Source organism: Leuresthes tenuis, unplaced genomic scaffold (genome assembly GCF_036924035.1).
Source record: "Leuresthes tenuis unplaced genomic scaffold, fLeuTen1.0.hap1 SCAF_14, whole genome shotgun sequence".
Classification (NCBI taxonomy): domain Eukaryota; kingdom Metazoa; phylum Chordata; class Actinopteri; order Atheriniformes; family Atherinopsidae; genus Leuresthes; species Leuresthes tenuis.
Window position 1 is genome coordinate 33,494,685 of NW_027325368.1, and position 26,172 is coordinate 33,520,856.

Here is a 26,172-nt window from a genome sequence, read left to right on the forward strand (position 1 = left end):
CTATGGTTGTGAAAATAGTTTATGTGTAGGAACGTGTAGTTCATTGCTCTCACATTGTCTTAAATACGTAAACTGTTAAAAGCAAAGATTACAGCAGTTTTTCAGACAGCTGCTTTTTGTCACTCCCACTTGTTTTCCTTTCAGTGCAGTGTAAATATAATTTTCTACAGCATGGCCTAGTTTCTTGAAGAACAAGTGGACCTTGTAGCCATATAATAGCAGGAGTGTGAATTCCTAATACCTCATTGGCTACTGCAGTTAAGCTCAGACAACTGTAAAACTATACTTGCCAGTACAGATTTAAGGTGGCATTTTGAAATATGCTGAGCACAAAATCAGTTTTAGACTAACACTTACTCTTATCTCATCCTGTTCTTACCTCCAAATCCATCTCAAAAGTGACAAAAAAATTGGCATGATGGCAGAGCTGCACCTAATCTAAGCTGAGAAAGGAACACCCAGTATGGACCAGTGAGCATTTCATTTCAAATTCAGTATCTCCTCCTCATAACAGAACACTGATAGCTGCAGCTTTTGGCTTATAATTTACACAAATACACACATGAATGAATTAAAAAATATATATTCCCTTTTAGATACAAATCCTGACTAATAAACATGGCACCCAGAAGAATATAAAAGAGATTTTTCTGCCAGTCTTCCAGGATGCTTGGGCTTTTGTACTCCCATCACCAAGGCAACCAGGCTGACCAAAGCATCAAGCAAGAGCTCCAAAATAAATAAACAACACAGAATTTTAATCAGATCTGATTCACAGACCATACATTCGTCATTTTTGTTTTTTTGCATTGCTATGATCTCATTCATGGACTCTGATGAATACTATCCGTCACGTTGATGATGACCAAGCCACATAGTATTTCAGACCGAAGACACAGGCCTAATAAACAAGCAAGCAATTAATAAACAATACATGCGCTATGGCTCTATTTAATGGACCATCGTAAACATATTAACCGTGCACCTAGACCAAAGCCCCGTGGAACGCCTCGTATCGTGGCCAATAGCTCATCATGACTATATCATCCCATCTGCCTGGAAACAGCCACAAGCGAGGGCTCCCACGACATCTTCCGTTTTACCTGTAGACCGCGGCGTCTCAGGATGTTCGGCTCATCCATTGTTGAAGATTAGGATAAGCGCAAAGCTGATCCCCAGTCAGTCAGCCCATAACGTCGCCCTTCCTTTCGCTGCGAGGATGAATACAGTCACAGTTCCGCTGCACCGCCACCAACAGCTCCACCACCAAGCTTCCTCCTCCTCCCCGGGGCGAACTGCGCGACACAAGGGACGGAAACACGGTCACTTCGAGGTGATCACCTGACCTGGGGCCAGGAGTGCAGTTAACCTAGTCCAATGAAGGAAGTGAGAAGGCTTCTTCTTATTGATGTTTTATGAATAATCGTCAGACGCGCATCGTTGAGTTTGCTGTGTTAAGTCTAATGGGCTTTTTTAGAGTTAATCTGATACTTAAATAGTAAATGATGTGACTTCCCTCACATGTCCCCCCAAACGCTCAGGGATTTTTTAACCATACTGATAACCTCGCAGTGTCATTACTTGAGTTGTATGGTGGTCACCATGATATTGCTCTATTCACCGTAGAACGCGTCACCCTTATTTCCTCATGATGTGGAATGTGGAGGCTGCTTGTCTCGCAGTGTTGTTTCAATGCATGTTAACCGGTCAAATTGACCCGTCATGTCAAGTAACTGCGTGTCTGTAGGAACATCAGAGACAAGATGCGGAACAATTGAGCTTTGAAGTCGAGCTGAGTAGTTGTGAGTGATCTGTGCCTGCCACCCAGAAGTACCACGACGTTTTACCATATGCAACAATGGCTCCTCTCTTGTCCTGTGATGTCACATGTCCATTCATATAAGCCAAGGGGATGTGAGCCCTTCCTTGTTCTCTTGTGATGTTCAATGTTTATTTTGAAAGAGCTAAAAGTGAAAACTCTGAGTGTCTCAAATCAATTCAGACTGATGGTATTCGCAGAAAAAAAAGTTACAAAAAGGCTTTAAACGTAGCACAGACATCTTATTCTCTTTCTGTGTCGATCAGACAGTTTGGTGTGAGGTCCAAGTGTTTTTATGCGTGTTTCCTGTTTTATTTTTTACTCAAACAAATACATGTTGATCCGTTTTGCTACTGAAGAACACTGTTAATGTTTGCATGTGGTTGGTTTCCAGCCAAGAGCTGGACCCTTTTTAAAGTAATTTCTGTTTTCTTTCGCTCTGTATGACCTTACCCACCAGTTTTTAAACACTGCAAGGGAAAAGGAAAGAGGTCTATGTTTTGTCACATTACTCAAGAGTGCCCCCCCCCCCCCCCCTCCCCATTTACTCATAATATAATAAAATATATATCATATGTCAAAGAGGAAAACATTGATAAAGCAGAGTTAGGTGAAAAATATCACAAAGACACAAAAGCTTATCTTAAAAGTGATTCTATGTGGCAAAGTTTCTAAGTTGAAGGGTCAAATTTCAGACCAGGTCGTTTGTTTTGAATCAATTAAATCAATGAGAGAGTTTTACAGGAACATTTACATAGCAGCACCAAAATATTCAGAGTCCAGAATGAAAGTAGTTTTAGGGTCACAAGGGGGCGCCATTGAGTTAAATGCCAAATTACAACAACCTGTCTCTGCATGTGCTCCATTTCTGTTTTCTTAAGAGAAAAGAATCTTATGCAAGACTCCCCAGTGCTGTATCTCTTAAAGGGGAACTCCGGTATTTTTAAACCCAGACCTTACTTCTGGCATGAAATACGTTCATCTACTCACAGAGAACAGTTTGGTGAAAGTCGGCGTCCTTCGGAAGATATTTAGATAACTCGCGATCCATATAACGGAGTGAACGGGGCTTAGACGATGCAGCCTCTAAATAAGGCATTATCTGTCTTTATTTCACCAATACTTTAAGGCAAATTAATGAATTATATGGATATACGCCGATCGCGAGTTATCTAAATATCTTCCGATGGACGCTGACTTTTGCCAAACTGTTCTCGGTGAGCAGATGAACGTATTTCATGCCAGAAGTAAGGTCTAGGTTTAAAAATACCGGAGTTCCCCTTTAAGACACTATGATAAATGCACTAAAGGGTAAGGGGGTTGGAGTGAGATTTTACAGACACTGGGAGATGGAGAAAATAATAGTAAAACAGTCCAGGGGCTATTAAGTGAAACATCACCGTAATAGACTATTTGATTAGGATATTCTTTAAGACTTATTCAAACCAAACCCAAGGATGAAATTCATACCTAGTACTCAGAAATGTCTGTCTCTTACGACATCAAAGCAAATCCAGACTTTTTTCACAACAAGAGATGAAGAGAAAAGAACAAACAGAGAGGAAGGTGGGAGTCGTACATGACACCTTAGGCAGCAGTATCCAGTTTACATGAGTCATGTTACACCTTTAACACACCAAACCTGACAAGCTAATCTGTCAAAGTACAAGATTGTTTCATCACCTCAGTGACTCAAAGGCCACAATTGTTACATACAGTGGTTTGAAGCAGATGCATATCAGAATCTTCTTTACACCTTGAAATACATTTTCACCTATGACTTGACCATTGTACACTTGTGTCTACAATGTGTTTATAGCTTAGACAGAGACAGTGGATGGCTTGAACATTTGTACAGATACCACTTGATGGAGAGACATGCAACCATCAAGGTAAGATTTTTTTTATGGGAGGCCTGTGGTTATCTCAGCAGGACAAATTCAGACTTCAGTCTGCATGGCTAACAACTGTGTTGAGTGTGTTTGCTTGACCGGCCTGCTTTCTGTCCAGATCTGTCTCTTGTTGAAAATGCATTATTTATCATGACAAGGAGGCTCAGGTGATGACGACAAGGGGATGTTGAGCAGCTGAAATATTGCACTCTGCAAAAATGATGAGAGATTCCTCTTGAAAAACAGCAATAATTAATATCCCCAGTTCCCAAACAATATAAGAATTTAACTGAAAAGCAGAGTGGTTTAAGATAATGGTAGACAGGCCTCTCTTCCCAATCTTTTGAACATGTTGCTAGCATCACATTCTAGATGTGTTTAAATTTTTTAAATACTGTTAAACTGGTCATTAAAGACATTAATCACTGCTCAGTCAAGTGAAATGTTCAGACAAGCTATAAAATAAGTTAAGGCTAAGTTTTTTTTGCATTTGATTGATGTACTTTTTATAGAACTTTCTAATGGCTTAAGAGTTTTGTTATCTGGTTGACGAAAGGCAGAAAGTTAAAGCATTTTTATTGACAATTTTCAAACATAGATGAAAAGAAGTTCCTTATCTGTCAACAGGTAAGAATAGGGTTAATGACACAGACAGCCATATAAAAGAGTGGTGAGGCTACTAGTAATTAAGTAGCACGTAGAGCCCATTTACTGTCAGGAGTGAAGAGTTTCACATTATACACTGATAACTACTTGGCAGCACTCAACTGTATAGCTGAAGTCTTGGTATAAAATTGTGTTTCGCTCATAGTGTTTCCCATCTATCACTGATAACACAGGAATGCTGTTCTTGGCTCCAGAACAGGAGAGGCTGAGGTCAGGTTTTTTTTTGGTCGATTTTAATCATCATAAAGATAGAATTCAATTTCAGATTTCAGATTCAGTTTGATTGATTTTTAATTTATAGAAATGATTAATATAATAGGCAAGATTCATGCTGTCTTTGTCTTATCTTCTTGTTTATGTCTGTGTTTTTTTTAACTTAATGGATTTCCTCCTCAGACTGTTTCAAGGGAAGAGGGTTGACATACAGATAATACACTCTCCCCACCTTCTTCTGTCTTTGTTTATTGTATGCTGTCAATTTAAAATGTACCCACGTCACCTGTTCTTCGACATGAAGTTGACCTATCAGGTTTGAGAACTATGTCAGCTGATTAACTCTTAGGTGCCTTTGTAAATCTGTTCTTTAATCATACTGGGCAGATTTGCAGGCAAGCAGAATTACACAAATTCTATCATACTATCAAATGTAAAGCAAGGAGATAATGCAGTTTTACGAAGGAATCTATGCAATATTGCATCATTATTGTCACTGTGATCATAGACAGATGACACCACCAAATCTAAAACGTCTATCATTTTACTGTAATTATATTGTCTCTCCCTCATCTCTACAGTCTCCCACTGTGTTCTGATAAAACTGAAAAATATTTTAGATGATTTAAATTATTTTAGCAAATTTCCACTTTTAAAACATGACACAATACTACAAAATATTGCCTCATACTTACATATGGTCCAAGCTGAGCCCATCAGGGGTGTGGCAACACAGAAACTCTATAAATAAAACCATGTCAAGAATTCTGCTCACAGCATAGACAAACGTTGGCCACTGAGCTGCAGGAATCACAGAGAAAACCTACCTGGCAGGCTCATCATGTTCTCATCACATACACTTCTTCGACTAATCACCTGCACACTGCTGCTCCTTATCTCCACATCCGGGGAAAGCCAGCCTCACATGGCACACAAAGGCACACCTGACATGGACAGAATGGACGAGCAGCGGGTTCTGCTTTTTGATGCAGTGAAGAAGGGTATCCTCAGTTCTTTGGGTATGGACGGAGAGCCCAGGCCAGCTCAAAAGGCCTCACACAGGGAGCGCATGAAGATGCATCAGCTCTACAAGGAAAAACTGAGTGAGATGAGAAGAAATTCAAGCCAGCCTGTGAGAGAGAACTGGGAGTCTACTATGTCCACTGTGCTCTTTCCAGGTATGTGTGAGACACTTGTTAAACAGGGAAATACTATGAAATATAGTCATCTTCCCACTTAAAAGACTCGAATAGAAAGTGAGCAACTTAAGTTGTGTAAGAAAGACCACTGGATGCCCATAAAACATTGCAATTTGAATAAATTTAGACGATCTTATTTGGATAATCTGCTGTTATAGTTATAGTAATTAATTCTAAGGAATAGTCCTGTCATAAAAAACCTGTTGCAGGTAAAAAAAATTACTAATCTGTGCAGTTCTGTAAATTACTAGAAAAAATAATCTGTAGCCACCAAACAATCAAGAAAAAAAACACATTCCTACAAGCTTGAAGAAATCATGAGCATGAAAGGCACACCTAGAACAGACACTATGTTACACCTTAATGTGTTCATCTATGTCACTGACTATGAGCTAACCAATGACACGCTGATTTGTAAAGAAAAATAATAATAAAGACAAGAAATAACATATTGATGAGCTTGTGTTCTGTTTTTTAGTGAAGCCACTGGAAGTGCTGCGGAGGGGGAGTCACCAAAAGTCAGGTCAGCGCATGCAGTGGTACAGAGCTGTTTTCCAGAAGAATCCAAACATCCAGACTGAAATGATCCTAGCACGAGCAGAACTAAAGATTTCCTGGCATATGTCATATTCATTTAAGATTAAGGTGAGACAAGATATTAAAGTTAAGATCAATGGGAGGAAACCCATGATTTCTGTTCCATGGACATTCACCAAAACCAATATTTCAGGCACTCAAGATGTAATAATGGACATCAGCTTTGAGGTGAAAGGATGGATAAGGACTGATGGTCAGTCACTGGTTGTAGATGTTGGGGTAGTTCAGGGAAAAGAAGATGTACTCAAGCTAAATGCAATCATAACTCTAGAATTGGGCCTAATGCAGTTCTACCCAGCCGAGAAAACGAGGCTGCGTCGCTCCAGCAAGGAAGACAATTGCGACGAACGAGGATGGTGCTGTCGAAAGTCAGTTGCTGTGTCTTTCAAAGATATTGGTTGGACTGACTGGGTGGTGGCTCCAGCCGAATACACAATGCATTTTTGTGACGGCACCTGCCCCCACAACTACAAACCAGCAAGCATGCATACACAGGTCAAGTCTCGGCTGCATCTGATTACCAAAGGAGGGACACCGCGCCCCTGCTGTGTGCCAGCAGCCTACGAACCCATGGTGCTGATGCACTATGACAGCAGGGGTAAGTTAAGACTGACAACGTTCAGTGACTTCATTGTCAGTAAATGTCACTGTGCCTGAGAAGAGAACGTGTTTGCTAAAACCTGATCCAGCCATGCTGTGACCCACCTTTTCTATGTTCAGGGTAGCAGGGTAAAATCTAACCTCAATCACAGTACTGTATGTTACATGGTGGGAAAAAAACAAAACCAAAACAAACCTTAAGGGAGAATTTAGTTTCTTGACTAAATTAAAATGGCAAGTATTTAGTTGTTGCTCAGTTAACTTTGATAGTGACAAAAATGTTACTTCTACTGTTTAGACTAAAAAAGAAAAATAACATAAAAATAGTTATTTATTCAATTTATCTTTAACTATTTATTTTCCTACTTGTGTTACTTTGTTGTTGTGCTAAATTAATGTGCATCATTTTACTTTAACTGCAGTGGATTGTATTGTTTTCTAAGATATTTGATATTTTGCATGTTGTCTAACGAATTTCTTAAATTGAAAGCCAAAATAATTCAATAAAACTTTTTTTAATGTATCAACATGTATGTTTTATAATAAAGACCCATAATAAAGTGTGATTATCTAATCTTTGACATTCATTGGCAGGAAAACAATAATCCTTTTTAGGTTAGTAAAGTCAAGGTGTGGCAAAGATACCGGTATGTAATGATATGATAAAGTCTTGTTCAATGTGATGGCCTTGAAGTTGAGATCACTTTTACCTTGACCAGCAATTTAAGAGTCATTTAGTAAAAGGGGAAATGAGTAGTAATGAAGTAAACACCTGTTAACTGTTTATAAACTTATAAAAACGTCTTTATGAACTCTAGTTTGTGTTATCAGTGACAGATTATCCAAGCTTACCTGTATATTTGCTTGTCAGTGGTTCTGAAATAACTTATTGGAATGTGAGAAATTATTAAGTGTGACTGATGAGAAAAAAGTTCATATTCCAAAGCGACTCAAAGAAGACACAGCTCAAGGTTACTAAGAATTTACAAAGCTCTATAAAGTACGGACACAGATTAGACCCTTTGAATGGGTAAAGGTCACTGAAACAGGAACATAATGTTGTGCAATTAATATTCTGCATTAAAGGGTGGGGTATACTTTGGGTTCTCATACAAAATAACAAATAAACAGATACATGAATAGCTGTTTATTCAGAACTAAAGACACATATACTAACTGTTATTAATATGCTTAATATTATTAATATGATAATATGAATTTACCATGTGGAAATATGGTCAATTCAAGGGTCTGGCCAGTATATGTGAGGTTTCTGTTAAGACTTCTGTTTTTAGTCTAAGATACAAAGCACTAATGTACCTTAGGTACTTGTCCAGTTATGATCCTAACACAGCTTAGAAGGAAACCTACCACTGACATTTACTCCAAGGCAAAAGTAAAAGTAAATGAAAACAAAAGCAAGAAAAACCAGCGCCTCATTGTCTCATATGATCCAAGTCCGTCTTCAGTCATAACCCTCTGATAGAAGCACAGAGCTCACTCATCTTTCAGTAGCTTTTATTGTTCTGTTATTTGTTTAGATCTGCTCAGTTGAAGGCAGTTAATCTTGGTTTAGTCATTCCAAATATAAGAAGTATTTAACATCCATCCTGGGTGATTCTCCTGAAAAAGTGTGATTTTTAAAATCACATTTTTCTCCTTCACTTTTTTTCTCAGTTATTTGATGATTTTAGAAGAATGTGAGTTCAGTTCTTGTCTTTTTCTTGCTCGAATGTGTGTTGTTATGTCTCATTTACATAAAACCCTAACCCCTAACCCTGAACCAGAGTAATACAAAACTCTTAAGTGGTTCCTAATTTGAGTTGTGATTAAACATTTTTAGCATTCAAGCTAAAGTGATGAAATAATTTCAACCTACTGTTACATCAGTAAAAGATTCTCAATACAGACTGCATTTTATGGATGATTGACTGATCACATTGATCTATAGATAGTCACTTTAAGAAGACTAATGTTCCACACAATAGAATTAATCTTGCACTTATCCATTCATATACTGTAAGGGTGTGCATTCCCCAAATTGAGTTTGTTTATAAATGTGATCTTCATATTCATATACCTCTTTGTGACTTTTCAGTGTATTAAAAAGTCATTTTAGTTGCATATTTGTTTTAAACACTATGCAAAGACAACAATATTCAAACAACTGTCTGTGCTACTGAATGGTATGCCAAATTAAGGACAAAATGAAAACTTGCCAATATTAGGAAAAGGACAGAAAAATACAGTACAAGTGTGACTTCATACACTGGCTACAGTTCTCTTAAGGTCAAAACAAACATTATTCATGCATAATCAAGAGAGTATCATAAAACAATCCAATCTAATTAGCAAACTGATTCCCTTGGACTACATTAATTCCTAGATGTATCTGTAATATTTACAGCAGAAATGCTTGAAGAAAAAAAGCTCCATTATTATCTGTAGCAGAACATGAGCAACAGCCAATACTCCTTACTTGTTTTAACATTTTCTGTTTATAGTTGGTATGCAATCAGAGAGCAGCAGCATTACTCTGTTATGTCATTAAATACATCTATACCTCAAAACAGTCAATAATGGTCATAAGGTTTCCAGTAAATTGAGTAAAATATTAAAACATCAACAAAGATGTGTCCTACGATGAATCTGGCACAACATACACATCTTCTTCTTGGAAATCTTGCATATTGGAATTAAATGCTGCATCATTGCTGTATATTGCATCATCTATTGGGTCGCACTGCAAGTACAAATCCTCTTCAGGCTGAGCAGGTAACCTTTGGAGAAACAGTAAAGGTAGCAGATGACGTTTCCATGAGACAGCTCCACGCTGCTCAAACAACATTATATCACAAGACAAACATTGTGCAAACTGGGCAAATTTGCTTCAACTTGTTTCTATTCTTGCTCAGAGAAAAATTCCAGCACTGAGTCATGAGCTGCCACATTTGATCAGTAAAATTTGAATTGTTTAAAAAAAAACAGAAGAGCAGATCATTTTTAGATATCAAAAAGTTAGGGGTATATATATGACAGCAGGATTGTGCAAAATGGGGAAACTTAAACACCACGTTGTAGGTTTCTCTCGCTCTCTCTCAAGCACACGCACAGTCACTGACAAAATGTTTCCTCATTTACCTCCATTTTGACCTGCATTTAGACTGTGGCCACAAGAAGAATTAAATAATTGGTCCATCTTACCTGCTCTGGTTTTCAGCTGGCCTTTTGTAAGCAGCAGTTTGAACTGTCAGGTTTTCGTAGATGGGAGTCTGTACCATTGACTGCTCTCTTATAATGGTACTCTGCCTGTCAGGCTGAGGAGTCCCAGTACAGTCCTCCTTATCTTGGCTTTGACTTTGTCTAAAGTGCACCAAAATCCTGATTTTACTCCAGAATTTGTAAATAACCACACCAGTTATGACCACAAGGAACACAAAGAAGAGTGTAAGCCCCACAGCAAGACCAGCCGGGGAGCTGGACGGCAAACAAGAGTCGGTACCATTTCCCTGGACACAAGTGCTATCTACAGCCATGATCTGTAATTATGAAAGATACAGAATTATTCGAAGGAATTGTGGGATGACCCTGCACACAAAATTTTAAGTCAAACAACAATGTTGTACTGACATTTGTTGTAAGCTTAGATGTGCAAAATGTATAAAGTGGTTTCAGTCATGTGGTTATACTTATTTATAAGACCTCCACACAAACAGAAAATAGCATACACTTTATCAGTTGATTTAATCCATCAAAAATCTAAAAAGAGTAAACACTTTTTTCTAAGAAATTCAGATAATGAAGATAGTATCTAAGCTAAGTCAAACACATTTCTGGCAGAGTTTAGGTCAACAAGAACTTTGATCTTACCAGGCAAGGCTTCGAGCGTTATTGGTCAAAGTCTGTGTAGAAAGTGAGGACATGTAGCTTTTTCTGTTAAACCTCATACTTGCAACAGAGAAGTTCCCTTTTACTGAAATAATGGAACTGGGCAATAGAGCTGAAACCAGAATATTTCCTGTAAAAAGCTCAAGATGAAAATAGATAGTTGCTGACAAGTTGTGAATTTGTGTAGAAGCAAACTCTGTGACACAAACAACAAAACCCAACATGAACTGTGAAACAACTTTAGCTTGACTGAAATTATTCTGAGCAGTAGGAAATTTTGATTATGTTGGCTTTGATTCATTTCTTTTGAATCACATCACACTTTTTTAATCCATGCAATGCTATCTATACTCACATCTCAAGGTTTTTAGCTGTGTACATATTTGGTCCCCATTGGACCCCACAAATTTCATGGTCTTCCAGCTTTCACACCACACAAATATTGACGGATAAGACCACCTTTAGTTCGCCCAAAATAACTCACACAAACACTAGCAGGAGCGCTTGTTTGATTAGTTTAAAAATACCTTTGTCACTCTCTTTGGCAAGTCCCGACATACAGAATATACTTGTGCTGTATGCTGCATTCCTCTGCTCCATTCCAATCCTACATCTTAGGTATGTCAGGAGAATTACTTAAAAACTCTAAACTGTTTGTTCTTAGAATTATGCTTAAGCTGATTTGAAACACCCAAAGATTTGTCACCACATTCACATAAATAAAAGTGTCAGTGTATGTGAGAGAGAGTACTTCACACCAATACTTTCAGTTTCTTTGACTCTCTTACGTTTTAAGAGATCCTGTCCAGTTTATTGGGCTGCACCACTGCGTTTGCAAGAAAAACAACTCTAACCAAAACGTACTCATGGTACCCAGATGATGCATTTGAAAGATTTGTTGATATCTGAGTTTCCATTTGGTGCCCAAAAGAAGTAAAATGTTTTCACATATTTTCCCACCAAGACAGATCTCATTTCTGCTGTCTTAGCCTCTATATTGGCTCACTGTTAAATTTGAAATAGATAGATTTAATTAAAAATAGAACAATTTAAGATTCTTCTTACAAAGCCCTCAATGGCCAAGCTCTATCCATGCATCCATTTTCTATACCCGCCTAATCCGTCGGCCTGGTCGCAAGGAGAGATTAGCCCGATGGCTCCTGGAGCCTATCCCAGCAGCCATCGGGCAAGAGGCGGGGTACACCATGGACAGGTCGCCAGTCCATTGCAGGGCCACACAGAGACAAACAACCACACACACACTCACACTCACTCCTAAGGACAATTTTAGAGTCACCAATTAACCTGACATGCATGTTTTTGGATGGTGGGAGGATGCCGGAGAACCCGAAGAGAACCCACGCATACAGGGGGAGAACATGCAGACTCCACACAGAAAGGCTCCGGGTGGGGATCAAACCTGGAACCCTCTTGCTGTGAGGCGACGGTGCTTGGCCAAGCTCTATATGCCCTTAAAGGTCTTGTCATTTCATGTCACCCCACAAGAATTCTTTGCTCTTAGAGAACCTGTCTTCTATTTCCAGAATTTCCAAGACCAGAATGGAAGGAAGAGCTTTTATTTTTAGGCTCCTATCCTGTGGAAACACTTCCCAGTTTCAATATAGTATTGAGATACCATTTTGGCTTAGAAGACTAAAACATTTCCCTTTGGAGGAGCTTTCACTAAATTAGTTGATATTTCTGTCCATTATATATTTTTCCTTATATTTGACTTTTGCTGTTCTTACTGCTTCTGTTAATATTTCACTGGTATTTGCATATCAGTTTTTTTTTTTTTTTGGTCAGTCTCTGTCTTTGGCTCTGAAGCTACTGCAAGAAGATACTGACCTAGGTAGAGTCTGCTCTATCCCTTCTCGTAAAGAGCCTCAGTAATGCCTTTTCAGTTCAGTCTGTTGTCCAGGTGAATTTGTATTTGTTGTCCTCCACCGTCTCACTTAGGACTGAAATAGTGTATGTAATGTAAAAAAGTACAGTCTGTTACAGTGCTCTTGCGCTTCTAACCACTTTCTCAGGCACACAACCCTTCAGTAAAACAAATTGTGACCTATCTGTCAAGTAATCAACAATCCAGGAAGTAATGTCCACCTGTTCTCTGGAGTTTCTCACATGGCAGTGCTAAATTGCTAAATGCACTGGAGAAATCAAAGAGCATGTTCAGTGATGCCTGCTTTTTCGAGATGAAAGTGGGCCTGCTGAATTGTTGTCTTCTGCTACAATTACAGGATGATAAACTAACTGCAATGGGTCTTGAAATATGCTTACTTTCTTGTGGAGGTAAGTCAATAACAGCCCAACACCTCCATAATGTGGGATGTTAGGGCAACAGACATTGAGTCATTGAGTCATATTCAGTGTTATGTTTCATAGTTGATGACCAAACCTGAAAATCCCAAATTCCCAATATAAGGACAAACAAGAAGTTTTACTGTCACTACCTTCATACACAGTTACAGACACAGGAGGTCTAACCCAGCAAGGGCAGAACTAAACTTGCCAGTTAGTTTATGATGACCTTTGCCTCCCCCTGCAGTCAGGCTTTGTATCCACAGGCCGAACACATGATAACATGGTATAATTAACATTCCAGTTCAGGCACATTTCATATCAAATTTTTTTATGCATTTTAATTTTTAGTAGAATTGTCAAGACAAATGTTTGTGGCAAAGTTAAATACCTTGAACTCCACTGGCTACCCGCATCAGATTCAAGTCCCTGATGTTAGCTACAAAGTGCTTAATGGAACGGCTCCATCTACTTGAATGCTCTTGCAAAGGCTTCTGTCCCAACTGGGTCCCTCCGTTGGTCCCAGGATTGTCGTCTAGCAGCTCCTACACCACGCCTAAGACAATCCAAACTCTGTTCATGTGTCGTCCCACGATGGTGGAATGACCTACCGAGCGCTACCAGAACAGGGGCGTCCCTGTCTATCTTCAAGAAGCTCCTGAAAACCCAGCTCTTCAGAGAGCATCTCCTATCCCAGCACTTACCTTGTACTTCCCTCCCCCCTCTATCTCTGCACTTTATCTTTCTGCACTTCCTTCTATGCCTGCACCCTATCTCTACTCTGTCCCCTCTGACAGAGTCGGACTCCTGGGTTCCTTCTATGGAGCTTATTGTTAGCTTTTTATAAAGCTGTTATATCTTCATTTGGAAGTCGCTTTGGATAAAAGCGTCTGATAAATACAGAAACAGAAACAGAAACAACACGGTTCATTAAAATTGTGCAAATTTTATTTCTTTAGAGGATCTCATCAGTGAACATATGACTAAACTCAAGTAGATAAACATTATGCTTCAGGTCAGAGCTGGTGTTGTCAGCACAAAACTATCACACAAAGGATAGAAGCATGTAAAAGCACAAAAAGCTTTTGTCAAATGATTTACAATGGAAGTGTTCTATTCTCTTACTAATATTTGAAAAAAGCCAAATGTCACAGACTTAAAGAAGGAAATTACAACAATGAGCAGTCACTCAATACTTGAATGCTTTACAGTTTTATCAACTTCTGCACATCAACTTTCAGGTTTAACTGATAAAAGGAAGTAAAACTTTCCATTTTTATTGTACTGAGTGAGAGATTGCTGCTGGCTATTCTTTTCTTGTTACAGACGCAGGTTTGCTTTAGATAAATATAAACATTATCCGACTGACAGCTGGATCCACAGATGTCCCTCAAAAGATGGTTCTTCTCAATTTTAAAAGGCCTTTGCAAACAGCCTTAACTTCAAGCGTTTTGCCCCTGGAAGCTTGTTCAGTAATAACGCAATAATCCTGTGCACACAGTCCGTCTTTCCACCTGCCCTGGAGTCGCTTCCTTTACGCTGTTGCCATGGTAACTTTACAACTCAATAACACCCTCCTTATTGGTAGGTGAAACAGCTCCACTGAGCTTTCAGTGTCTGAATATACAATTATTCTGTGGTATGTGGCCAGGACGTAAAGCGACCTTTTAATCTTTGCTATAAATCCAAATTGGCAACTAAGTTTTCTTTTTCTTTTAAATCTTTTTTACAGCTGAACTTAACTGTTTTGTTGCTGGCAGTTTGTTGTTGCTGCAGCAACTAAAACAGTAAAATGCTCTTTAACATGGGGGGCGTTATTTTGTTGTGTGCTTTAATGCGTAAGGCTTGAATTGACTAGAGTTGTACATAAACATATGACTGAAATACCGCCGCTTCCATTCACATGTTTACAGAAAGGAGTGGGTTGTGCTTTATGAGTAAATATATAATCCATCCATCCATCCATTTTCTATACCGACAGTCCGTTAATCGGGTAGCGGGTGGGCTGGAGCCTATCCCAGCGGTCATTGGGCAAAAGGCGGGGTACACCCTGGACAGGTCGCCAGTCCATCACAGGGCCACATAGAGACAAACGAGACCAACAACCATGCACGCTTAAATATATAATATATATTTATAAATATATAGGCACATTTTCTAAACCCGCATTTTCTAAACCCGCATTAATCTAACTCAGGGTCGCGGGGGGCTGGAGCCTATCCCAGCTATCATTGGACGCTAGTCAGTTATATGTATATATATGTATGTATGTATATATATGTATATATTTATTTGCGCGCGTGTGTGTAGGCTATTTCACATACAAATCCAGGTCTCAAGTAGTTCCGCAGTCCAGATGTGCATTGCGCCTCCACAACACGCCCGCGCAGCAACGTGAGCACGCCTCACCAAAGGAGATTTGTCAAGTCAGCCAGAGACAACCCAAAAAGTACCGGAAACTTGTGACTATAAGCGTTGAAATAAAGGCACTCCCCTCCTCGCTCAACCGAGAGACAGAAAAAAATATTGTGCCCCAAACTCGACTGTGCTCGCTCCTTGAGTGAATTGACAAACCTGATTAATCTTTTCACAACTGTATGTCTGTATAATGGCTCGAATTACTGAACAGGTGAGTGTGGCAAAGGCATAAAATGTGACACCATGTCTGGAGAGTTGACCGAGGAATAGACAGCAATTCCTCAGAAGCACGTAAACATTATTGTGACATCATGAGGAGGTGTGCTGGAGCTAAAGGAGGGCATTCTCGTGGCCCTCCACTAACACAATGGCTGTATTCTGTGGTGTATGGTGCACTGAGCAGTCGATATACTCTTCATTTGGACCCTATTTTTGGTCTTTTTAAACAGCCTTCCTCTCAAAGGATTAACACCTTGTTTTAAAAATCAATAACGTAAACATGGCCCAATGCTATTTGCTAATTGTCCCATAACTCTTGCTGATCCACGTCAGGGAGTAATCAGTATGGAATTAGTGCCTCAACCCTGAAACTCAGTAAAGCTACAACTAGGAAGTCAGATATAGAGAAATGGTATGTATTTGCCCTCTAAGAAAAGTAACAACTGGCTTGCAACACACATCTGAACGTGTTGCACTTCAGAGATGTTTGTACAGTACAACACTAGATTTATTCCATGGTGTAAGTAGGTAGATGTTTGCGAGCATGCTATCCAATCATGTAACCTGCTGGTATACCAGAGCAGTGATTATATGGATCTTTTAGTCCACCGACGGATAAAATTAGTTTACTCTTGGTTACGCTGGGAATCTCTAACCGGAAGTTGCATATCCGTATACAGTAGAACTTGACTCAGACCGTTGAAGGAAAAGGGAGCAGAAGAGCGAAACATGGCGACTTCGAACAATCCGCGGAAATTCAGCGAGAAAATCGCTTTACATAATCAGAAGCAAGCAGAGGAGACAGCGGCATTTGAAGAAGTGATGAAAGACCTCAGTATTACTCGGGCAGCGAGGGTAACGACACCTCTTCTTGCTGTTTCTGCTTCCTTTTCAGCGTTTGTTATGAGCGAGCTGTCAAATATGTGTTTGCAGCGCGGCGGCGCGGCGGCAGCGCGGCGGCGGCGCGGCGGCGCGGCGGCAGCACGCATCAGGGCATAGCTGGTAAACAATAACAAGCGCTCCGTGCCAGCTGGAGCCCTCCTTTATGACCAGTGACAGTGCGCGACGCTGGCAGGGGACACCAGTCCTTCAGTGTTCATGTGGATTGCAGGCACCCTCGTCCTCAAAAAGTTATTATAATTACATTTTTGCCCCACGCCAATGGGAAGCAAAGGGGCGTGCATACCTGTTTGACAGCGCGCCCAACGTGCAAGGTTTTATTTTAATATCGTAATCAATTCAAAGGCGATTTGACATAATTATTAAATCCAATGAAATACAAGTAAATATATTTTTGTATTGAGTCATTCGTGATAGATGGTAGTGAGATATGGAGAGGCGTGTGTTTCTGTGCACCGCGGCTTTGAGAACTTGACAGGTCTTCAGGCCTTTCTGTATATAAGAGACATTTACGCCAAAAATGAAAGACATCAGATTACGTGGAATTAAGCTATACAGCACAAGCCTCCAAAACAAATCCTAAACGGGGAGGCAGGACTTCAGCAGAGCTTTCACTATTGCTGAGTGGAGGCAGGGTCTTCGAAATATACACTGATCTTAATTATTCACCATGTACGACATTGTAATTGTCAAGACATAGGATAATCTATTCACTATGCCCCCTTTGATATGCCGCCTCCACTTGTTCATTGTAGCAATTCTTGCTCATGTTCCATTAAATCTTTTTTTTTTAAATCTTTTTCTCAAGAATAGTAGGGAAATTACAACTGAACATTTTTACTAATAACAGCTTAGATTAAAAAGTTGTGAATTATTGTATGTTTGTAAACGTGTCACGACCTTAGACAGTCCAGATGGATTCAATAGCACAACTCAATAGACGAGATAATCTAATAAAAATATTTGTTTTCCAAAAACAAAACAACAAAAGGATACGAAAAAACTAACATAAGACGCTCTTAAGGACGAGAAGGATAATAATACTAATTTGACTTGAAACACGATAATTCCTTAATAAGGTCACATTTGCCATATACTTAGCTGGAATTTTGCTATCGGACAGTCACATATGCAACAGTCAGCAAATATTGATTTTTTTAGGTTTTGCATTTATAATCCATACAATTATAAGAGAGACGTAGAAATGTCCTCATTCAATATTTTTCACAAGATATTCAGCAACTGTTTTTGTCACTGAACTCCGATTCTTGAGATCTTTAGCTACATATTCATGTAGCTAAAGATCTTTACTATTTAACCATGTAAAGGTGCAGGCTGGAGGTTAAAAACATTTTTAACAAATTCACATGTTATCTTAAAAACTTGATTTGTGTCAACTCTGTCAGACACACTAAAAGTATATAATCATATAATTATAATAGCCCAACAAGAATCTTAAGTTCTGATGTATGTTGTAATAGTGTTTAGTTACTCTGATATGCAATAAGATATAATATATAAACCGAAGGCTTAATTTCACCCTGTTATGAATTTCTAAAAAAATCTTTTATTTTGCCACTAAATAAAACAAATCCTTAAGTGAATAAGACACAAGAGGATTTAGATAAAAGAAAGAATGAGTTTTTTCCCCCAAAAAATGACAAAAACATACATCTGACGGTGCTGATGAAGATCTGACTGTCTGAGTTGACAAAATTGTATTTGCATTTCTGATTAATGAACAAATGCTTTTTTAGATGGAAGTGACAATATATTAAAAGACTTAAAACTCCTTGTTTTATACTGAACATATTTTTAATTTAACTGTAATGAACAAACTGTAAATACACCATTTTCAAACTATAACAAATTTCACCGTTTCCAACATTAACTATTGCTATTTTAAGCGAGCCATGTTACTCCCGCCATTTACCGGCGTTTCAGTGAATATCTTAGCTTTGACATTCAGAGCCTGGGCGAAATATATCCTTTAGCAACCTGTGCTCCAAGGACACAATCAGCTGGGCCGAGGCAGAGGCGGACCACGAACCCCACCCTGGATGACCCCTGACTGGAAGACCAACCTGCCGATACGGCCCCCTCAGAGGACAGAGACACCCAAGTGGGTATCCGGCTGGCTCTGGTTCCGAGGTTTTTAAAGACTCTTGTTGTCTGTGGGCCACCATCTTTTTACCCACTTCATCATCCAGTAAATATTGATATGCTTAACGAATGGCGAACAGCCCAAGATCCCAAGGGCCAAGGCCCCCCACCAAGCCGCAGGAGGGGACCAGAACTGACAGCTCAGACGCAAAAGAAGAGCAAGTGCAAGGCACATAGGCCGCAGTGATATTTGATTTAGTAAGAGGGAGAGCGGGCAGAGGCCACTACAGACAACTACAATCGCTCCCCTCCTTCGTACCTTGGCGATATTATTATCATATTACGCCTTCGGTAGCTTCCAGAGTTGGGGTCCCATGAACCGCACCACCCCAGCTGATCACAGCAAGATCAGCACAGCACGGCCCCATCCACTCTCTTAAACACCCTGGACTAAGGTGTGACGCCTCAGGAGACCCCGAACGGAAGTCCCGAAGGAGAGCAAGACGGGGGCCCTGGGTACCAACTTTGATTTGGACCCAAGGAAAGAACCAAGACCATTGATAGGCCAGGGTTGCACCCCAGAAAAGGTCCAATGTGCTATACGCCCGAGCATCTCCGGATCCGGCCGATAGATAAACAGTCGGATTCCCCTGGTCTTCTCCAGTTCTAAGTCAGCTGCTAGGCTTTCCTTTAATACATAGTCATGAAAAATGTATTTGAATATTACTATGGAATCAGATGTCCATTTACTTAACATGATTGATTGATTGATGTAAAATCTTAAAGGTGCAGTGTGTGTTCCAACACATGTTGAAAACCTCTACACACTGGCTTGTGCAGACAAAATCAATGTCCAGTGGAAGTAGTGGGAGATAAGACACAACCATTACCTGTACTATGTTCAAAAATAGTATAATATTAGCACGTTAAGCTGTTATTGGTGGATTTGTCAACTCCATCAGTTTACATGTCAACTGTCGGAGTCCAAACCTGACAGAGTTGACGAAATGGCATGTTTTTGCCCTCTGCAGAAAAAAACACTGCAGCTACCTAGCTCGTTTTTTGGCTATTGATAGCTGTCTCCATAATCTTAATAAAATACTTTAATTGAATCCACAATGGTTTAATAAAAAGTATCATAATGGAGAGATGGTGTTGACATGCTCCAGCTGTGACCATAGGAAAATTGATATTGTTCATCTAAAATATCAAAAAATGTCAAACATGCCAGCCTATGTGTGGTATCGATGCATTCACCACAGCCAGGAGAATAAGAGGATGTCTTCAGGGATATAGCAGACCATGCTATTGTCTGATTTGAATGAGGTAAATGAAAAAATCTGACGGAGTTGACGGAAACAGACGACACAACTTTGATAGGCACATTTCTATGGAAAATATTTTTAGATGTTCATGGCATGTGTGGTTTTATTTTATTCATTTATAACCCTTATCTTTGATATGATATACATGTTTTCACAATGATAGTTGTTTTAAAGTTTTTTGGGGCTGGTGACTATTGTGACCTGATACATTTAAACAAATATCCCCCAAAACGTAATTCTCTATGCTAAAACTTAACATCAGTATTCACCATTCCTTTAGATCTAACTTTGTGAGTATGTCAATCATTATTGATTTATTTATTTTTTTATATAAATAAGATTTCTCTATGTGGGACATGTTTTGTCCCGACTCTCAAGAATCAGTGTGCTAACATTATTGTTGATCTTGATGTTTTCCAGTCTTGTTGTATTACCATCACATATTATTTTTTTTATGACTGAGACACTTGTGTGTTTATGTCTCTAGTAAAGTCCACAATTTCCCCTTGACTTACCGGATGTTATCCTGCTTGTAGTTACAGTTGCAGAAAACTAAGTATTTGCAGCTGGGACAGAACCGTGGGCAGTACTATGGAGGTTCTCTGCCAAACGTCAATCAGGTTGGAAACAGCACTGTCGATGTGCCTTTTCAGGTGAGGCATTTCTGATATGGTCTTCACTTTCAAATAACTATTGAAATATTTTATAGCTGGACTAAAAGAGTTGCACCAATTTTTAGTTGCATTATTTTTATGGAAGTCATTTGCAGTCATTTGCAGCTTTTTCATCTGCTTATGACAATATTTTACAACGTTGATCTATGACCTCTTTTTGTACACCTCAAAGTTTGTATTTCCTGGACTTGATATTCAGATGCACTGGAAGTGACTTCCTGTGTATATGCCACTTATGTAATCAGCATTCAAGAAAAGAGAGTGTTTTGTTTAGAATAAAACAAAGGCAAAGTAACTATACCAAGCCACAGTCAACTCTGTTTGCTATAGTGTTGTGCTCTGTAATAACCTACATGGGGCTGTTCATCAGTGTCAAACTCTTAGCCAGTACAGAAACAACTGTCCACCATCTTGGAAAATAGATTTCATCATGAATTTCATGTATTGCTGACACAGCATATTAACCAAGTGTGTGATGGTATGCCGTTATACATCAGAAGTAGTTTTCTAATGAAGAAGCCATAGCTTTGGGGTACTTCGAACGCAAATGAACGCACACGCCAGGGAAGTCAACAAAACCACAACATTTCTGCCTGAAATTAGTTTTAGTTTTTGCATTTGCTTTTCCCTTTCAAGTCTGATGTGACATGAGTGTTTTCAAGACACACCTACAAATGTCAGTAAATGCAAATTTAATGCTTCACAGATGAAGGTTTAACCTTTTAAATTATTACATTTTTTCCACTTTATTCACAGGATCACAAATAAAAGGTTTCAGTGGCCAGTTTATAGAGTTTTTAGACAGCTTTTCTGAATTGATGGTTGTAATGAGTTAAATAAAGAAAAGCTGTTGAGTTTATGGCAGATGGGGTCGGGGTAGGTTGTAAACACAATCTTGCTGAATGTAACGGTCTGTTTATGTGAGAGGGAACTGCTGCTCTGTGTTTCTTTCTTTCATTCGGCACCCAAAAGTGTTGAAGCTTTTACTTCAAAATAGAATGTCTCATACATGTTGGATAAAAAGCTTTTGTCTGTTAGATCTCTACTTTGGGTACTTTCTTGCATTGCCATTGAAAACATTAGGCATGTGTAAAATATCAGACCATGATATACAACCATGAAAAAATGAAAAGGGAAATTTAATAGATGCATTTTGCATTTTAGTGACATAATTAGCTTTGTGAGAATGTTGCTTTATTTTATGCTTTAAGAGTTTGATTGTGATAGATTTAATTTCATATTTCACCCTTACGTTTCAATCTTATGTTCTCATTTTGCTCTGAGTCAAATTAACTTTCATCTGTGTTCTGTATCCAGTGCTGCTCAGAGGATTCTGTTCATTGTTTGCTGGCCAAGGTCTGTACAGCTGGGTCCAAGTACAGCCTGCCTAGACTGAGGCAATGTTTTTTGTAAATCAATTACTTAAATGTTTAAGAAAGCCTTATCTTCTTTGGATTTTCAGTACTATCTATTACTGCTTGGAGAGCAGTGATTAGAGACCGTCACTCACAAACATAATAATTTGGGAGGGGATGGTAACTTACACATTGTGAGCACTTCAGTGCAAATTTTTCTTGTCTTCCTTTGCCAGAATTCAGGGCTTGACTCCAACAGATCAACACGTCACCATGGTTTGGTGGACAGAGTCTACCGTGACCGAAACCGCATCGTGTCGCCCAATCGAAAATCCATGATTATTGACAAACATGGACGCCAGATATCCTTTGAAATGATTTGATGCTTATGACATATATTTGTCTCTCTGTTAGTCCTGTGAGGGACTGCTGACTTATCCAAGGTGTAGTTTTCCTCTCAAGTCACGAAAGCTGGGATATGCTCCAATCATCACTTAAATAACATGCCAGTTTGGTTGATACACAAACAGCTCTTTGCTTTTTTAATGACATCTTTTTCTGTTTAAAGAATTCAGTTGAGAGACTGCAATGAATCCGCTAAATACTTCACTGCTGATGCATTTTCTTAACGTGATATCTCACATTGACAGCTGTCCATATGGCTCAGTATATCTGTCACCACCACCTGATACCAGCTGGAGAAGGTAAGACAGTTTGTAATCATAAACACTGTCTCAGTATGACAGTTCATGTGTACTCTATTTATAATGACTTGTGATTTACCCCAAAAAGGTTGAATTAAAGAAATGCTCTAGAACTGCAAGATGTATATCTAAGCAACCACAAAAATGGGACAACTTGATACGCCAAATTGATATGTTTGAGTTAAAAGTAAGAATTTTTGCCACTACTGCAAGACGTGTTTAGCTTCCTTTGACAATAAGACATTGTACACTAAATAATATATGAAAGTAATAAAGGAGAAGAGTTTTTTTAGAGTATTGCCAACTCATTGGTCTCAAAAATCAAGGAGAAAATAGGTTGATAATTGTGGTCAATTTCTAACCAAATTAGTAGAGAATATAACTGTTTTATAACCCCATATTAGAAAAAAATAGGCTGATCTGGAAAAGGCAAATACATACCAGTTCCAAACATATTTGAATGTTGTGTAAACTGTTATTTAAAACAGGATGCAGTTATTTGCAAATCCCATAAACCAATGTTTTATTAGAACATAGAAAACTTGCCAAATGTTGAAAGTGAGACATTTTACTGTTTCATTAGCTCATCTTGAATTTGATGGCAGCAACATATCTAAAATAAAGTTGGAACCGGACCATGTTTACCACTGTGTAGCATCACTTCTTCTTTTAACAACAGACCATAAATATTTGGGAACTGAGGAGACCAGCTGGTTTAGCACCCAGATTCTTCCACTTCAAAGCCAATGTGTAATAGATAATGTATGCAGTTCACGCTGTCTTGCTGAAATATGCAAAATGAGTTGAAAAACAAGCTATCTGTATGGGAACATAATTGCTCTAAAACCTATTTATACTTTTGCCAGCATTAATGGTGCATTTCCAGATATGCAAGTTGCCTGATTCAGGCTTTTGCACAGAGCTCTTAGAACAAGCTGGATTCTCCCTCTCCTCTTTAGTCCAGGGGGCACTATGTCTGTGATTTAAAAAAAAAAATTAGAATTTCAATTAATCTGACCACAGAACAGTTTTCCACTTTACCTCATTCCATTTTAAATTAGCTTTAGCTCAGAGAAGATGGAAGTGTTTCTGGATTGTCTTCACAGGGCAGCCGTGGCTCAGTGGTTAGAGTGGGTCGTCCAGTAACCGGAGCAGTTTGATTCCCACTCTCACCGCTCAAAAAAAATTGGTTCACTGACAGCTGGAGGGGTGGCAGTCCACCTCCTCGCCAGGTGCTGTGAATGGCTGCCCACCGCTCCAGTGTATATGGCATCTGTCTCCATGAGTGTGAGACCCTGTGCATGTGTGTGTTCAACAGGTGCCAACCTGGAAGGGTTAAATGCGGAGGAGTTATTTCGTGTATTTACATGTATCTACGCGACAATTAAAGTCTCTTTATCTTAACAGATGGCTTTTCATCATAGAGCATGCATCATAGAACTTCCATTTGTGGATGGCACGGGGAACTGTCTTCACAATGATTTATGGGCGTGTTCCAAAGTTCCATCTTTTTGCATCTTTTGTAAAAATAGTAAAGCACAAGTGTATACAGGAAATGCAGGATCCCCAAAAAAGCTGCTCACGTTTACATGTTTAATTTGTTTCCTTTGTGATCTCAGTGGGACTATGTGTGAATGCGCAGTCTTAAAGCATTTTTAAACTGTCGCTCTGCTTGAATAAAATCCTGATTTTATATCTGCATAAAAATAAATAAACGAATACTAACAAAAATAACAGTGACAACCCCATACTGTTGCACACCTGAAGAGTTGTTTGCAGGAATAATGGGACAAGTTAGCACAGGAAATTCTTCATTGCTTTTTAAGTTTAGTGAGAAGGAATGTCAAGATTTAGAAAGTGTTATGCAACAACAAAATTGTATATTTAGTAACAAGTTCAATTAAGTTGATGACACACAACATTAGATATATACTCTGCAATTAAATAAGAATTAAAATAAATGTAAGTACTGCATATTTTAATGCATTTTTCTTACAGGACCACCTACTTCTGATTTGGGTAGTAAGTGCTGCGCAACGTTATGATTAAGTTCTAACTATATTCCGTGCTTTTCAACAAAATAACTTCTTTTTTTTCATCTTTCTATAAATTGGAGTGTGTTTTTTTCTGTGTATTACAGGACAAATTCAGACTCGGCACTGCATCAGAGCACACTAACACTAAGCCCTGCTCAGTCCTCCTTCGCTGGAGGATCACAGGAGCTCCAGACAAAACGAGGTACAGAGGACATGGGTCAGTAAGCGTTTTAATTAGGTGTTTTGTGTAATCCACAGTAGGTGGTGGGGGTATTTTAGAGTCGTCCTGTTTATCTTTGTGATATTTTGTTGCCTTCTCTTGATGGTTCAGTCAAGTGCCCTCCAGTACAGTATATGATGAAAGGTTATGAATGTGGCTTTGAAGGCAGAAGAGGAAAACTGATTGCTGAGAAGATGGGATGCTTTCAAGCATCAAATTAATTTTCCTTCTAATGACCACGTGAGGTAGATCATTGTGAATTCAGAAGTACTTTGGTTGAATTTATTTTATTTTAGTTTTTTTTACTTTCATAATGTCACACATCCACATTGTTCTTTCTTTTAATTTGAATATCTCTTGACCACCTTATATGAATATATAGAGGCTCCAATTATTATAAGCTCAAGCATGCTAGATATTCACAAAACAGAGCCTGAGGAGATTTTGTCTTCTCCATCTCTCCAGTTCTCTTACTGTCTGTACCGGGGTCTGAAGCAATTAAACAAGAGATCACTGAAGATAGGCAAAAACAGGGCTGGGACGGCAAAAAGGTAGAGCCTAAAGATTGGTGTTTTTCCTTCTGATTTTTCTTATGCCTGCATGATGCTTTAGCTGCAAATTTTTCCCTTGTAGAACATGTCTCAATCCAAGCGCTGTGAAGTTCCTGGGATCCAGTAAGTATTTAATGGTTCTTATCTTATAGCATGTGTTAGGATTCTTCCTCTGTAGTCTGATTAACACAAAAAAGTATATTCCCTTGGTATGTTTTGGCTCAGGATTCACTGTTATAAAATGGCCTCTATTACATATCTATTTACACACATCCATGGAATCACTCACCTGTTAAGGTAATGAAATTCTGAAGCCAAAACATTTGTCAAAATTACGTAAATCTAAATGAATCAAAGTCCAAATGTCTTGCTGTTGTATTGGAACAATGCCAGGTAATTTGCATAAGCTTTTCAGTGTTTGGGATTTTGTTCTGTTCATCATTTAGAATATTCAGCTAACTTCTGGAGAGTTCACAGCACCCATCTGTT

The 26,172-nt window shown here is 38.9% G+C and overlaps 3 protein-coding genes and 1 long non-coding RNA gene across 6 annotated transcripts in view; 2 read left to right on the forward strand and 2 right to left on the reverse strand.

Moving 5' to 3' along the window:
* The window catches only part of mast3a (microtubule associated serine/threonine kinase 3a), a 29,420-nt gene extending 28,026 nt beyond the window's left edge, over positions 1–1,394 (reverse strand). The window contains exon 1 of the mRNA XM_072364505.1: positions 1,104–1,394. Within this exon, the coding sequence (XP_072220606.1) occupies positions 1,104–1,142 (39 nt within the window). The 5' untranslated portion in view covers positions 1,143–1,394. The remainder of the gene's footprint in view (positions 1–1,103) is intronic.
* A 3,312-nt stretch (positions 1,395–4,706) lies between these two features.
* On the forward strand, positions 4,707–7,488 carry gdf15 (Growth differentiation factor-15). The gene is made up of 2 exons (XM_072364518.1): positions 4,707–5,768; positions 6,268–7,488. The coding sequence occupies exons 1-2, from the start codon at positions 5,432–5,434 to the stop codon at positions 7,041–7,043; spliced, it is 1,113 nt and encodes a 370-aa protein (XP_072220619.1). The 5' UTR covers positions 4,707–5,431; the 3' UTR covers positions 7,044–7,488.
* Positions 7,489–8,489: 1,001 nt separating this feature from the next.
* On the reverse strand, positions 8,490–11,057 carry LOC140269438 (uncharacterized). Its single transcript, XR_011907621.1, has 3 exons — positions 10,857–11,057; positions 10,191–10,525; positions 8,490–9,766 (listed from the first exon to the last, which is right to left on the reverse strand). It is a non-coding gene; the product is annotated as an uncharacterized lncRNA (long non-coding RNA).
* Positions 11,058–16,509: 5,452 nt separating this feature from the next.
* crtc1a (CREB regulated transcription coactivator 1a) overlaps positions 16,510–26,172 on the forward strand; it is a 28,825-nt gene continuing 19,162 nt past the window's right edge. For all 3 annotated transcript variants that reach the window (XM_072363474.1, XM_072363476.1, XM_072363475.1), the window contains exons 1-7: positions 16,510–16,670; positions 20,680–20,796; positions 22,409–22,534; positions 22,815–22,876; positions 25,017–25,114; positions 25,598–25,683; positions 25,766–25,806. In XM_072363474.1, coding sequence (XP_072219575.1) covers positions 16,545–16,670; positions 20,680–20,796; positions 22,409–22,534; positions 22,815–22,876; positions 25,017–25,114; positions 25,598–25,683; positions 25,766–25,806 — 656 coding nt within the window. In that variant the 5' untranslated portion in view covers positions 16,510–16,544. The remainder of the gene's footprint in view (positions 16,671–20,679; positions 20,797–22,408; positions 22,535–22,814; positions 22,877–25,016; positions 25,115–25,597; positions 25,684–25,765; positions 25,807–26,172) is intronic.